General features: G+C 41.1%; 1 protein-coding gene across 1 annotated transcript; it reads right to left on the reverse strand.

Moving 5' to 3' along the window:
* Nucleotide 1: 1 nt before the first annotated feature.
* Nucleotides 2-12,353, reverse strand: si:ch73-173p19.1 (uncharacterized). The gene is made up of 17 exons (XM_022196250.2): nt 12,185-12,353; nt 9,923-10,029; nt 9,662-9,801; nt 9,346-9,506; nt 9,069-9,227; nt 8,009-8,459; nt 6,584-6,682; nt 5,870-5,960; nt 4,862-5,085; nt 4,529-4,771; nt 4,321-4,419; nt 3,935-4,128; nt 3,674-3,848; nt 2,860-3,016; nt 2,623-2,776; nt 1,615-1,726; nt 2-1,521 (listed from the first exon to the last, which is right to left on the reverse strand). Exons 1-17 carry the CDS (start codon nt 12,203-12,205, stop codon nt 1,346-1,348), a joined length of 2,763 nt encoding a protein of 920 aa, XP_022051942.2. The 5' UTR covers nt 12,206-12,353; the 3' UTR covers nt 2-1,345.
* Between the last annotated feature and the right edge of the window lie 3,643 nt (nt 12,354-15,996).

Below are 15,996 nucleotides of genomic sequence, written 5' to 3' on the forward strand. Positions count from 1 at the left end.
ATTTAGCTTGAGAAGACTTTATTGTTAATTGTACTGAATACAGTGCTTGTATCCAAAAATCAAAAGCCTTTAGGGAAAATAAACTCTTACATCTCTGTAAACAAGAAGGAAAAACTTCAAAGTGATTAAAGAAGTTGCTTTGGGTTGTGTGTGGTGAGCCCTGATGGCTGCATAGATCCTACATTGCACTACAGCCTCTACACTACGCTGTGGGTGTGCACTGCTCGCTTTTGTAGCGGAAACAGCCGGGCTCTGAAACATTTCTTGGCATAATTCTCAACAAAAGGATAACATTGCAGCCATTTAAACATCAACTGAGGCCGGCGCATCACCAGGATGCAGTCCAAAGGAAAACTAGAATTTTTCAGTGTTTTTTAAATTTTTTTTTGTGAAAACTCAAATCCATGCAGGCATGAGTCCATATAAACCATTCTAAAGCTACTCACTAGCTTTGTTCATGTCAAATTGTTAATGTGAGCAATCCAAAATTTTTTAATTAATCTACAGCTAATCAATCATTTTAGCTAACATTAAAACCGATTGTATTATGGTGTTTAACTAGATGTTTTTACTTGCCCTAGTCTGACAAATGAACATCTGCTGATACTTCTGATATTTTTGTAACTCTTAAATATCAATATAGGTATCGGCTTAAAAAAATCAAGTATAAGTTGGGCCCCTGCTTGACATTTACTGCCACAGTGAGACGGAGACAAGAGCTACTCTCAAAGATGGCAATAATTCTTCATGTAAATCCAACAGGACATGAATACAGCTCAAGATTCAATGTAGGTAGCAAATTGATTCCTGGAAGACATCTGTCTTCACATCCAATACAACCGCATCTGGTTGAAATGAGAATTTTAAATTTTCATTTAATGTCTAGATATGTTTGTTAGTCGTTGCAGTCTGAACGTACATGCGGTGTTATATATTTCCAATATTTAGTCTGCCAGTCGGCTCCAGAAGGGCCAATCAGGAGAAACGCAGGTCACTCCGACCTATAAGGCTGCACATGAAGCTTTAAAGCTATAAAGTTTGTCAGGTGGAGTTTTCCAGAGACGAAGGGCTGCAAGTGTGTGCAATTAAATATTGATTACCGGTAATTCTATCTATACACAAGGCTCCCGTTTAAGGTTTCAACGTAGCGTGCATGATTGACGGGTTAGTGGCACTAGCTGCAGTCGAAACAGTGCAAGTACGAGGAGTGTTTTCGGTTACGCTGTTTCCCAGAGGGTCCTGGTGGCAGCATGTTTCATTCAGGGGCTGAAAGGGGGGCGGCGGCAGCAGCAATCACAGCCGTGCTCAGGTAGAGTATAAGTGGACCGACCGAAGGTATCGAGGCTCACTGGGCCTCCCACTCCTCGTCGGAGACCTCATCAATGGGAATGGTGCGAGTGTTACTGGCCCGAATGCTGCTGATATTGGTAGAAGACAGGAGACTGGCTATTCCAATCAGACTCACACCTGTGCCATCCAGGTTCACCTGAGCAAGATGCATGTGTTTCAGGAACTTCAGACCTGAGGGGAAGGTAGAAAACACAGTGAGGTTGTTTAAATCAGTCTGCTGTGGTCAAATGAATGGGATTAATAAAGTTTAGGGCTTAACCTTACCGTGGTCTGTGATCCGTGTCCGGCTGAGATTAAGTTTAACAAGCTGATTGCAGTGGATCAGACCTCTTCTTACTACTGTGTCTCCCACCCGAGTACTGGCTAACCCCAACACCTGGAGAACAGCAGAAAAATAAGTCATCAACACAAACATTTGGATTGAGATACTAGCGCAAGATTAAATACAACTCAGTAAAGATAGGACTAACAGATAAACAGAAAACAAAGAGGTTACTAAGATAATATACTATTTATAAAGGTAAGAAGTGTGCAGGATGGAGGAGTTGTTTTTTGTATGTTCATCAAGCAGTCATATGCTACAGTCAAAGTTTAGTGTCACTTAGAAATGTCCTTTTTTTTTTTCAATGAAGATAACATTTAATGATTCAGAAATCCAGTCTAGACATTGTGAATGTAGTAAATGAGTATTCTAGCTGGAAACAGCTGATTTTTAATAGAATATCTCCATAGGGGAACAGAGGAACATTTCCAGCAACCAACACTCCTGCGTTCTAATGCTACATTGTGTTAGCTAATGGTGTGGAAAGGCTCACTGATGATTAGAAAACCCTTATGCAATGATGTTAGCACATAGATAAAAGTGTGAGTTTTCATGGAAAACATGAAATTGTCTGGATGGCCCCAAACTTTTGAACAGTAGTGTATGTTCAAGCTAAGTCTTGATTTTGAAAACCACACAGGGGAGACAGAAGTGAGCTGTGTCTTCATGTGAATTTTCAAGCTCCAGCAGCCCATCTCTGACCCTAACATTTAATCCTGGCTACTTATAATCTCACACGATGAATATACTGTATGAGGTCTGGACTGTAGCAGGGTTTGATATGTGGTACTGAAAACAATATCATATATACAGTGAGACATCCTGATATTTGAATGGGGAAATTCTTAAGCCTGAGGTTAAAACTAGTCTTTAATATATGATATAACATCAGATGAAACCCGTATGTAGCACGCAGAATGAAACTAAGCTTATTAACAAATACCACTAACCTGTAGATTGGGCAGACAGGTGATGAGTCCGGCCACTCCGGGGCTGGTGACGGCCGTTCGGTCCAAACACAGCTCCTGTAGCTGCTGCAGGCCCTGCAGCGAGGGAAGCCCTGCGTTTGTCACCTGAGTGTTGCTAAGTGACAGCTTCTTCAGGCTGCACAAAGAGCACACGACACTCCCGTCAGCATCCGTTTTATTCATACGGAAACAAAAGAGCTCATGAAGCATGGGAGTCACCTGGTCATGGTGGAGAGCTGCTTGACTCCCTGGTCTGTGACCTGTGTGTAGTCAGTCAGGTCCAGCTCTGACAGCAGACACAGCTTAGAGAGGAATGAAAGTCCGCTGTCGGTCACAGAGTGGCGTCCAGGGAGGGTGAGGTGAGTCAGCTTTAGACCTGAGAGGAAAATAGAAACCTCACATTCAACACAGACTTTGGACCACTCCGTCTGCTTATTTTTTCAGGCTTTCTGAAGAAATCAACCAGTCAAATGTAATGCTTTTTAATACCATTTCAATGCTATACTGTAAAAAATTTTAATGCCATGAACTCAACAAATTACACAGGTTTGGCTTTTTGTAAAAGATGATTTTTGTATGAAAACTGTCCTTACACTTCACTATTTCTGAATCCAGAAACCAACCCTGGCCAACCACGGGCTGCAGTCATTCTCTGAATTCCACGTTTTCTGGCCATTTTTGCTGGAATTTGCATTTCCCCATTTCCCAGCTCTCCTCCACCTGGTCCAGACTTCCGGCCACTTTCCAAACATGCAGTTTTTGGCAATTGTACACGAACGGCCGGAACAATTATCACAATGCTTCGGCATGTTTACGCAGATGCACACATCTGACGAATCGCAGTCTACAATTATATATTATTATTGTCAAACAATTTTCTTGAAAACTGCAGAAAGAATTTTTAATGCCACTAACAATCAAATGTAATGGTTTTGAATGCCATTTAAGGCCTTAATTTTCAACCTAATGACTATTAATGCTTTTTAATGCCCTGCAGAAACCCTGTTTTTAATGCTCCTTTCTGCTTACGAACCTGAGACGATCTGAAGGGCGTGGTTGCCATCTATTACCGGGATCCCTCCTATACTGAGCGATGTCAGGGCGGGGTGGGAAGCGAGGTGCTCCAGAGACGCCTCGGTCACTCCTGTCCCGTCCAGGTTGAGGGTGTGCAGATTGGACATCCCTGCCAGAGCGGTCACATCCTTTACCTGGTAGAACAAGACACAAAAGAACAGTAAATTAACGCAATACTGAGACGAAAATCATCAATTTAGTGACTTAGTAGCTGCAGCACCTTAGTCTGCTTGATGCTGAGAAATCGCAGCTGCGGCACACAGGTAGGCAGCACTGCCAGCGTGGCTTCAGTCACTGCCGTCTGGTTCAAGCTGAGCTGAGAGAAGCAGGGTGGAGCTGACTGGAGATAGAGCACCATCCCAGCATCTGTCACTTTGGTCTTGTCCAGGGACAGGAAACACAGGCTCTTCAAACCTTCAAAGTGTTGACGGAAAGAGAAAAAATGTCAATAATATGTTAAATACAACTACTTAACAAAGCAGCTTACTTGGAGGCCTGGTGTTCTTGCACGTACATGTGAAGTGGTGTTACATAATCCGTTATCCCCATCTAATAACAGTCTGAGCCTTTGTTCAAAGGACTGTCTGAGAGTGTAAGAAGCCCAACCTGTGATATGCAGCAGACAAGAGTCGGTCAGTTTGCTACAGGAGGCCAGGTTGAGGTACTGAAGTTTGACCAGGCTGGACAGGATGGACAGGCCGGAGTCTGGGCAAAACAAGATCAGAAGATTCAAAAATAGCAGCGACTTTCACCAAATATTATGGAAACGTGACATTTAAAAAGCCTAGAAACTCCCTAGTCTAAAATGTTTTACCTGTGATGAGGGGTGAGTTGACTAGACTCAGATGCTTCAGCGCTATGAAAGCCCGCAGCTGCCGCAGGAGCTCGTTGGTGGAATAAGGGTAGCAATTGAGGACAAACTTCTGCAGCGGGCAGCCGAAGAAGAGCTCCAGGGTGCGTGGACGCAGCAGCCTCTCGCGGGACATGTGGTTGAGCAGAAGCTCTGCTAGCTCCGGGGTCAGGCCTGCCAGACTGCTGCTGTACTGCATGCTGGGAGCTGAGAGAGTGAAGACAGAGCCAAGAATCACCACAGTGTGCAAACAAAACAATGGGGAATCTTACAACTGATTATTCTCCTCTTTGCTACCAGTCATGAGGTGGACGGTTGCGCGGGTGGCCAAGGCACATAGGGACGGCACGTTTGGTGTCCTGAAGGGTCTTTTAGGTGGTGAAGGTTGTCCCTGGGGGGCATGGTGGTCTTCCTGCTGGGCAGCTCTCTGAAGACGCTCCACTGCAGCCAGACCTGCAGCTACAGGCGCCACGGGACCTCCGGCGTCCTCTGGGTCTGGTGCGTCTTCTTCAGGGGCCTCTCTAAGACACACAAACACAACTGTCCTTTAGCTAGTTCTTTAAAAACATAACGGCATCTTTATTGTTTTGTAACGGCCCAACTGTTCTAAACAACTGCTCTTATACTGTCTTGTCACTTAAAGGACCACATGGAGCCTCTTCTCAGCAAATTACTGAAAGTCTCAAGTCCCCAAAATGTGTCATTCTGTTGTATTACAATATGTGAGCCCAGAGAGCAGGAGAGAAGCAAACAGATATGAATACTGACACAATGACCCACTCAGTCAGCTGTTCTGAATGGCAGTCTGCAGGGAGGGGGCAGGACTATGCAAAGTTTGAGCTAGATGGCTGGTCCTCAGCGGGTATAAAGCATCTCAGTAAAACCGTTACTGCTTTGTAAGGCTGGGAGGTTTTCTAGTTGGAGGGAGCTTCAGGAATGTCAGAAGTAAATGTCTTCATATTTATAACAACCACAAAAGACAACTAAAATGGAATGTAACCATATGGAGCCTTTACTGTCTTCATCTGGTGGTTAACAGGGTGTGGCTATAAAACTGGCTAAAAAGCTGAGCAACTTAGTCTTTATAAATGAAAGTTAAATACATAATACATTTAAAAAATAAAGCAGGTTACTAGTGTTACTGGTTTTTATGGCGATAATATTTAAATGCGTGCCCTCAGTGCCTTCCAACTAATTTAATAAATATAGCTGCATGAGACTCCAAATTGCATCTGTAATCATACAAAACAGTATCACCTAGCATGTTCTTATATTACATTGGAGTCATTCTGTCTCGACACCCACCGGAGTCGGTTGCCTTGCTCTGGCCAGTGGTGCCGGGGCTCAAATCCTCCTCGAACCCTGTTCTCTGGGAAGAAAGGCAGCCTTGGCATTCCTGTGAAAATTACATAAGTGACAGCTGTAATCCATGAGAAGATTCTAACACCGACAAGCAGAAACCCTAAGTCGTCGCTAACATTCATCCCTCCTGTATTTTTACTGACTTTGCATTGGATAAAGAAAGCACACACCTCTAATGAGCATCTTTGGTTCTTTGGTTCTTCTCAGACTAGCTTCAACTGTGAGGGAGCTCGTTTCACTCTCTGTCCTGACACACATTCAGAATACTGTATCACAACCACGTGCTCTGAAATGCTCCATATGATTGGCCGGCCATCTGTAAGCACTGAGAGAACTCGGTTCTCACTGGTGGAGCTGAGCAGTTCTGACCCTGTGTACTGAATATCGGACAGAAGGGGGCATTCACCTACATATTTCCTAATCCTGAGTGACACACATTACTGGGGCAGAAAGTCTAATATTCTGCACATGAGGAAACTTCTGCAATATACGGTCTGAAGCTGAACGAAGGCCAGGGCCATCTGTTTCTCATATAAATGCATACAAGTTCCCAGTGGATGAACAATGGAGAGAAAAAAGTTTTTTAAAAAAAAGCAAGCCGTAGGTCAAAACAGCAGACAAAGTTTCTGCAACAATCCTAGAAACAGGGAATAGTACCGTTTAGCATGTGAGGCGGTTCTTCTTCTGCTTCTTGATCCTGGTCGACCTCTAGGCCGGGGTCCTCAGCATTACCGGGAACCAACCTCTGGCCTCGTCCTGTCAAACACCAGAAACATTATCCAGTTACAATACAGCCACTTAAATAACATTCAACATTCTGATTCGTTCATAAACCTAATAAAAAGTCCCAGAGGTTTGGTATACAGTGAACCCTCGTTTATCGCGGGGGTTACGTTCCAAAAAGAACCCGCGATAGGCGAAAACCGTGAAGTAGTCTGGTTTATTTTTTACAGTTATTATACAATACTGCACTTGGGGGAGCGCTGCAGCTGCAGCCAGGTGGACGCCGCAGCGGTACTCTTGCCTCAGAGAGCGGGCCGGCTGAATCAATTGGAGCAGTCGGGGTGGGGAAGGCTCGCACCGGCGCTCTTCTCCTGGGGAACGCGGCTGCGGTGGCCAGAGACGGCTGGGGACCACGTCCACTGTCCGGTTGATGGCGGGGGAAAAGAATAAGGCTGCTCCGTCGGCTCCGTCTTTCAGTGTCTCACTACATGGAGACCAAGGAGAGAAATGATCCAGCGCTCCACAGCAGGCAGCGCTGGCCTGTATGGCAGAGGAGACGAGGCGCAGAGACTGTTCACGTTGGTCAGTCCCTTAGCCAATCAGGATGCAGAACACAATGCACTGTTTAAAAAAAGCATAAAAAAAATGCACTAAAAAAATCCGTGAAACAGCGAAGCCGTGAAAGGTGAACCGCGTTATAGCGAGGGTTCACTGTACTGCAAAAACACAAAAATGCGTACTTAAAAAGCCAACGTGAGAAACTCCTACGGCGTATTTCTACAAAAAACATCCACACATGGAGCTTAAAATACTCAAGAGATTACACTTATGACAAGGCGGAACACACGATCTACACCTCTGATCAGTCTACTTATAGATTCTGGTTGAATTTCAGATGAATTCAGCAACAATATCACTGTGCTTTGTCCTCAACTGGTCCCACAACAAATAACTAAGAAATCTACATTAGTATGGAACCCAAACCTTAATTGCAAAGTTAACAGAAAAGGATAAAAAGAGCAGGTAGAAATAAACTGAAACTCTCCTTGAAGACTAAAATCATCTGTTACCGTGCTACTTGGCTTGTTGTCCATGGCAACAGCAGCTCAGGCTAAAGGGTACTGACGTAGTTCGAGCTGCCCGCCAAACCAACATGCCAAGAAACACGATTTCTCAAAATAAATTTAAAAAAGGGATAAAACTAATGGTTCCCACATAGACTTATAGGGTTGAAACATCAACAGGGAGACTCCCATGTTTGTTAGCTGTACTGAGGGAATTGTTTAAAGCCAAAAAAAAAAACACGTACGATGGAAAATCTGCCCTTATTTACTTGTGGCATTTCCACATAATTCTTACCCCAAAAGTGAGAAGGTCCAGACAGTGCAGGAGGAGCCCCTGGTATCCCTGCATAATTCACTGCCTCCTCCCACAGCTGGTTCGGTAGCATTGGCGGCACAACGGGGTCCTGCCCTTCTGCCCCCTCCTGTTCTACGATGTGCGGCTGAGGAGGCACAGCACATGGAGATGGCTCATTGTGGCCCGCTGACGGTGGATCTGCAGGACTTGGTGGATCCTGAGGAGTCTCTGGAGGAGTGGTCTGAATGCACAGTGCAGCGTTAGGCGTGAGGCCGAGAGAGCGCAGAGAACAGGCGAGCTCCGCCTCCCCGAAGCGCTTCCGTGGGAAACCCTGAAGGAGCGAAAAGGAGGGCAGGGAGGGGTGGCGTCCGGTGATGTGCTCCACGACGCTGCGTAGAGGGGCGTCGGCTGAGAAGCGTTCACGCATGGACTCACCGGACGGAAGCCGAATCTGCAGCAGATATAGAAAGTTTAACCCTCCTGTTGTCTTCATTTCACAGGCACCAAAAAAATACTGTTTCCTTTTCTGAAAAAAAAATCCAAAAATTCAGCAAAAAATTTCTGAAAATTTTCAAAACCTTCAGGAAGAGAATTCAAATAATCCCTTTAAAATTTTCTAAAAAAAAAAAAAAAATCCCCTAAATTTACCAAGAAAATTCTTGGAAATATTTTTTAAAAATTTGTAAAAATCTTTCAAAAAAATAAAAATATCTAAAGAGATTACATATATATCAGTAAAACTTCTAATATTTTCTTTAAGAGCATTCACAAAAAAAATCAACCAAAATCCAGCGAATTTCGCTGGATTTTGGTTGATTTTTTTTGTGAATGCTCTTAAAGAAACATTTTTAACATTTGTTTTTTTTCCACCAAAAAATGTTCAAACATTTCCCAAAAATATTGAAAATGTGGACATCAGAAGTTTCACTGTGAAAACATATTTTTTCCACATTTTCAAACTTTAAAACAGGTCACAAGGTTTAAGCAAGTGCAAACCAGTAATCTGACTGTATTGACGTCACACACAGCAAATCAGAAATGACCTTCTTTATATCCTCACCATGAGGATGCAGTTGTTGTCCACATTTGTCTGAACCTTCCCTCCAAGCTTCTGCCCTTCACCGCTGGGAGGAGACGTCTCAGCAGCAGCACTGGTCTGATTCTTCTCCTGTAAGCTCCTCCGATCCTCAGCTATCCGCTTCAACACCAACTCGCGCTCCTGCCAGTAAAGAACACTTAAAACCAAATGTTCACCTCTGAGATTACAAGTCAGACACGACGCACTAAAACATATTCTTCCTCGTCAGTAGCAGAAGTGCTGTTTTGGTGCTGCTGACCTGTTTCTTTTGTCTTCTCTCTGCTCTGGCTTCCTGAGCAACACGTTGTCTTTCTTTCTCTTCAAAGTCACTCTTGTCTTGCTTGATCCGCGACTCGACCGGAGGTGGATCTGAAGACAGGTCGCATGATTGTGACGGCCTCAGCACCAATGAAGGGCATGCTGGTAAAGACAGAAACAACTCTAATGAAACTATGCAGCACCCCAGACGATCCGTCCCTCGGGCTGTTCGCAAACACTCCACTGATGATTGTAAAGTCATCTTTCTAGGACACGAAAACAGTTTTGATGCAAGTCCATATGACATGGCGTACTACCTCTGCTGCCGGCGGGCGATGGATGTGACTCTGAAGTGCTTGCTGCCTCTTTGGGAGGGTTGAACGCAGAAAAAGCCGTTTCAGCTGGCTGTGACGACTGCTTGACCAACTTGTGCCGTGGGTACTGACCCTGTAAGAGCCTATCGAGGTACAAGAAAGGGACAAAGAAGTCATTTTCATCCACTACAGGGATATTACATATGGCACTTAATGAACTGTAGCTATTACACAGGTTTAAGAAGAGGGGCTGGAACCACTTACCACTCGGCTGCCTCTGCCACAGAAAAATGCCCCGCCTGCACAGCCGCCTCAATCTGCTCCTGTGTGAAACCCATCTCACTGAGGACGAGGAATAACTCCCCGATGGTCTGCAGAACAACATCAACAACGCTTTGTAATTAAACAAACACGTAAACAAGAAGTTCTACCAAACTTGGACCGCCCGGCGACAAAGATGACCCCTGTGACCTTGAAAATGAGGTCACGGTCACCAAATGCGAACTTGACCTGTGTCTTATTATGGTACACCTGTGTACCAAATATGGTGAGGCTACATCAATATTTTATGGAGTTATCGCGCGGAAACCAAATTGTTACAGACAAACAAGCAAGCAAGCAAGCAAGACCATGCAGCTCAAAACAATACCTTCCGGAAAACGATGTTTGCTGGCCGGTAACAAACTGCTGATCAAACTACTTCTGTGGTTTTTTTTTAATCTTATCACTGACTGCACAAACAGTGACTACAAGGGTGCAGCTTGTTTGTCTCATTTTGTCTTCATGTGTTAAAGAACAAAGAAGATCAGAGGGCTTGATTGGCTTTCATTCAGTCTGACCAACAGAGATATTGTTTATAATGACCTAATATGGTCTCTAATGTAGTTTTATTACTGTTTTGTTATGTCACATGCAAGTTTTTCACCACTTGTGACCTGAAAATACTCAAAAAATGGGTTTCAGATACATACCAAAATGGAATGTAAGAAAAACAGCAGCTACTTTCAGCTTATCTTTGCTTTTTGTGGTCAGTACTGATAAAGTTCTCCATAGTTTTACTGTTGCAAACCTGTGACAAAAGACCACCAAGGTCAACTACTAACCGCTAGCTTTCACTATGAGCCAGCATCGTCCTGAAACCTTGTTCACGCTTTGATTTTCACTTGTGCTGACTACAACACCGCTCTAGATACTGGCATATCAAAAGCGACTACAACTATCCAGAATACTGCTGTCTGCATTTTAATTAAAAGTAAACTGAGGAATAAAGTAATTTATGGTTCACGTAACCGACACTGGCTCCCTGTTGTCTTTGCACTTTAGCCTGTGACTCACAGCTCTCTTCTTTTTTGGGGGGCGTTGTTGCATTTGCTTTTTAATTGTAAAGTACTTTAAAATAAATCTGTGTAGAACATTAAATATACTGCTATGTAAATATAATGCTGGACAAACTTAGACAAATTTATTCAGAATAAACACCATGGTACTCTCATTTTTCTAATTTTCCTGTTACAATACAACTATCTGTGTTGTAGCATTAACTGCATCTTGTCATGTTTATTTCTAATATAGCTGATTTCTGTCTATCTTTGATGTTTTGGTTTTTGCTTCTAAATTGTAAAGCATTTTGAGAGGTGTTTTCAGAATGAAAGAAAAGCTAATTCATTTATTCATTCATCTTTAAACAGACAATTATGTTTTCCCACTTGTAGCTTCATTGTTAACTGTAGCTAGAATAATACACTGAACTGCATTAAATTTGTATCTGACATATCAGCACACAATACTAAGCTTTTAAGACATATCTGTCTAAACTATTCAATTTCTTTGGTAGTTAATTTTTTTTCCTGTTGCATCTTTACGTTCTATTACAATGACTTTCTATTTTTCTGTTACAGCCCTTAAAAAACTATTCACTTAAATTTAATCTAACGACACATATCTAAATTTCCTAGTAATGTCGCTGTATTTTTATATATCAATTCTGCTTTGTTTGTCCTTGGAAAATGTAAATAAACCCAGCAAATGTCAGCAAAATGCAATAAAAATGTTAGTTTGTGTCCCAAATGCTTAATAAGGACGTTATTAATAAGGATTGATAAGAATACGTAGCTGTGGCCTTTAATCTCAACACAAATGAATATTATGCACCTTTACTAAAATCTGTGCTGTGGCGAGGACTGATACTTGTATTTGTCCTTCAGTAAAGCTGGCTACAGTTTGGTCTGTAACACCAAGTTAACGTCAGTTCATAAAGTTTCCAGTAGTTAGTGAGCTTCTGTCATCGTAAATGCACCGACTCACAGCGAACACGGCGAATTTTAAGTTAACAACGGCCCCCGAGCTAGCTTGGAGCTAATGCTAAGTATGTTGTTATTTGCTACAGTGAGGTCCTGTCAACAAAAAACGTTAGCATGGGGGCTAGCAGTTAGCTGAGGAAGGCTAAAGCTAGCGCGGCTAGCAATGCTAATCTCTCATGCTCAGTGCGGTGTCAGGTGAAATGCAGGCGGGTCGTTTGGAGCTTACCAGAGAGGCAGCAGAACTCATGCCGCCTTTTCAAGGTTACCGCAGAAAAGACAAAGCGAAAGTGGAATAAATTTACAACTTTGTTGACTTCCTGGTTGTGTGTGGAGAGCAGTTGGCTATGCTAGCTGCGCTGACCTCTCCCCCCTCTGACTTGCAGATTGACAGAATATGAGGCAGAAAGCAGCCTATCAACACGGCGGAGAGTCCAGATTTTCTGCAGTGTACAAATCCGATCTGCTTCCCAATGACTGACGGATCCAAACTCCAATCAACTGCTGCTTGATCAATAACTCTGACCATCAAAGTCCAAATGTATAATCTGCGGAGGTTTGCTTATGCAGTTTGGTTGTAAAAGATGAGAAGCAGAATGACCGAGAATAAAAGTAAACGTTTAAAGTTCCCAAATATAAAAGCAGGACAGATGATTTTTAAAGTTAGCCACAGATCGCAAATAGATTAATGAGAACAGAGTGAAATAATCTTTATTACAATGACTGGATTTAGAGGTCCACTGGAGCTTCTCCTGTCAGTAGCATCAACCCGCCAGCAGGTGTCACTCTTACTCTGTAAACTGATGCTGCACACGATGGCAAAACTTTATTGTAATTTATAAATACACTGTCAAATACACCATCACTAATTAAACCGAATTAGTGATTGTGAAACAATAGAAAACATATCACAAAAAATTAAAATGTAAAATTAAAGCCAAGCTTGCGCACAGGGGATCCAAGGTATCATTGGATTTGTTGCATATTTATTTTGGTTCAAACTTTAGATCTAAATTAGTGAGATTAATTTAGAAAATTAATGTTGCTATAGGATTTTAGCCATAATATTTAGATAAATTATGTTAAATTTCATTGTTTCTAATACCGAATGGTCTAAACTAGTATATATCATTACATTAGTGAGGTAATTCTCCATAAATAATCAGCCTTAATGTGTATTATAGTCAGTTACAGTATTTTACATTGCTTTTGTTAAATTTTAATTCCTACTACTGTAAGTTATACTGATAAATCACACTATAAATAAAATTAACCCCAATATTTCTGCTTGTTAGCTTATTTGAATAATGCCAACTACAATCTTTTTTTTTTTTTACTGGAATGTGCTTTGAGTAATAACCTAAATGCACTGTGCAAAAAAAAAAAGAAAAGTTTTCTTTCTTTCCTTGCTTAGAATCTCATTTAGCTGTTTGTTAATAGAACTAAGAGTATTTGTAGTATTAGTAGGAGTAGTATTTAACTAAGTTATTTTTTGAATTTCAAGTTATGCGATCAAAACTATCTAGTTTTTATTTCACGCATAAACATTATCTGTCTGAGTTGAGGTCTTTTGACCTAAAATGATGAGTTCAATTGATTTTTAAAAGCATCAAAAATAGATGTCTAGCAGATATTCCATCACATATTGTTTGAGTTAAAACTCTTCTTCTGTAGCTCAAAGAACCTATTAACAGTGAAAACTAACTGTTTGTCATTTTAGATACATTAACTTGCTTATTTTGTTGCATAATGATGAAAACAGTGCAAACCATAAGCAACTTAAGTAGGACACAAATCATGAATAAAAACAAAATCTACAAAAAAAAATGTGAAAATGCTTTGTTTTTGTTTTTAAAGTACCAAAGTAGGAATCAGGTTAGCCAAAAAAACAACCTTTAAGTGACTACAGAAATTCTTTGTTTCATGCATTTGCAGCACTACTATAAAACAATTAGCAGCAGTAATAGCAGGTAGCATCACGAGCAATAAAACCGCTGTTAAGTGAGATAATAAACTTAGAATTGGACCAATTATGATAGGTAGACTGAACATCTGTCAAAGAAGAGGGAAAGCAGTTGAACACTGAGATAAAGCACATTACTCAAACTGGACAGATATGACCAATTAGATTTTACAAAGTTATGCTTTGAAGCTTGTTTTACCAGCAGCTTTAAATACTGAATATTTTACCCAAACTGATGGACTGTTAGGTGGGTTTTACATTGCATGTAAAAACCTAAGCATAATCAAAAACAATAAATATTCAGGCTATGTACTGTTGTTATGGTCATGTCTGGTTTAACCTGCTAGTGGCCACTAAAAGTCTGAATAATTTACTTTAAATTACAACTGTGTGAGTGTGTTAGTTCTGGCATAAACTGCTGTGAGGACCCACAACCTGGACACAGAGGCACAAGGTGCAGTAACACAATTTACTTTTTATTTTCATTTATTCACATACAAGCTTAGAAACCAGCAGGCTGTCAGTGAGCTCAAATAAGTCCAATAAGAAAAAATCTAAATGAATTCATTATCAGTCAGACAGAACATACACTAAAATGCTGTAGCTAAAGTGAAATATATGAGTGCAGATTGATTTTATGTCAGTGGCTGAGAATATGTGACTAATTAGTGGAAATGAGGGGCAGGTGTTCAAGCAGATGATGAGGTCGACCTCTGGTCTGGAGGGGAATAACAGGTTAACACTGGCAGGCATGAATAATGGGAAAAATGTGACCATTCTGAAACATATTTTATATGAATAGACAAAATTTAACTTAAAAAGATTAGATCTGTAAGTGGAAATTGTCATAGGCTGTGCAGATTGTACAGACATTTGAGACAGGATACATGAACAACATTGACTTAATCCAGGATTTCTGAAGACGTTCCTTCAAAAATGTTAAGGAAATTGAAATTCTTCACTTTGATGATTAATACCTCAACAGTATTTTGAGTGTAAATGATCAACCATTTATACTAATGATTAACTGCAACTGTTAATCCATTAGTCTATGCATAACTGTAAAAATAGCACCAGTTTTTCCATGACAAATCATGAATTCTTCAGTTGTTTTGTCCAACCAGCTGAACAAAACCTCAAGATATTAATTTTACACTCCCATTAAACAGAAGAAATGCAGCAAATTCTCGTATTCGACATAGCAGAAGCAGCCAAGATTTGGCATTTTTCTTGCCAAATGACTTAAATGATCACACTGAGTACTAAGTTCGGAATCAGCTTTATTGGCCTAGTATAAATATACAAACAAGAAACTTGACTCTGTTTTTCTTCTGTTATTCTTTCCTCTCAAAGTACTCACACAAACCACACAATCATTTTGAAAGGGCAGCAGGTTAAATACAGGAAATGAGTGTTTTACTATTACACGAGTAGAAGAGCATGTTTAAAGTGACGCCCCTAGCTTATTAATCTATATTAAAAGGCAGTTAGTTACATTGGAGGGTTAACTCCAGCCGGATAATTTATTTCTGACTGGTATAACTGATTCGACCTGCTAGGGGCACTGAATTATGAGACTTGTTGAGAATTTGCAATGACTATGATGATGACAAGTATGAAACATTGACAAATCGTCTTTAACGCTGGTAGATTAACTCTTATGAAGATTTTTTGTGTGTAAAAACGTAAATAAATACTTTTTTTGTTTGTTTTAATTTTTGTCAAATCACCTTCTGGACAGCAGTTCCTCAACTTGTGGTGGCACAGTGACGTTGTGGAAAAGAAAAAAACTAAACGTCTGGATGATTTTGAGTGTTTTTTAATTTTATATTCCACGTTGTGAGCATCACAACGGAACGACTCAGTCACGCAGGCCTTCTTCAGAAATATGATTCATAGTTAGCGCAGGCGCAGTAACTTCTGTCTACAGAAAGCGGCGTCAAGTTGGCAGAAATTATTAGGGTGTAACTGGAATTTGATGCTCAAAACGCGTTTGTAAAAAGTCAAAATTGTGTCAAACTGCCATGCAATATTTTTTTATTTTATAAATATTGTGAAATGATTTTAAAATGTTATAT

This window comes from Acanthochromis polyacanthus, chromosome 20 (genome assembly GCF_021347895.1).
Source record: "Acanthochromis polyacanthus isolate Apoly-LR-REF ecotype Palm Island chromosome 20, KAUST_Apoly_ChrSc, whole genome shotgun sequence".
Classification (NCBI taxonomy): Eukaryota; Metazoa; Chordata; class Actinopteri; family Pomacentridae; genus Acanthochromis; species Acanthochromis polyacanthus.

Bases quoted from the DNA above. Each gene is read 5' to 3' on its own strand.
- si:ch73-173p19.1 (XM_022196250.2), bottom strand. From the start codon at position 12,205: ATGAGTTCTGCTGCCTCTCTG. The intron at 4,129-4,320 runs GTTGGGCTTCTT...AACACTTTGAAG, and splicing joins TTGTCTGCTGCATATCACAG to GTTTGAAGAGCCTGTGTTTC. The intron at 2,777-2,859 runs GTGACTCCCATG...CTCTTTGTGCAG, and splicing joins CAGCTCTCCACCATGACCAG to CCTGAAGAAGCTGTCACTTA.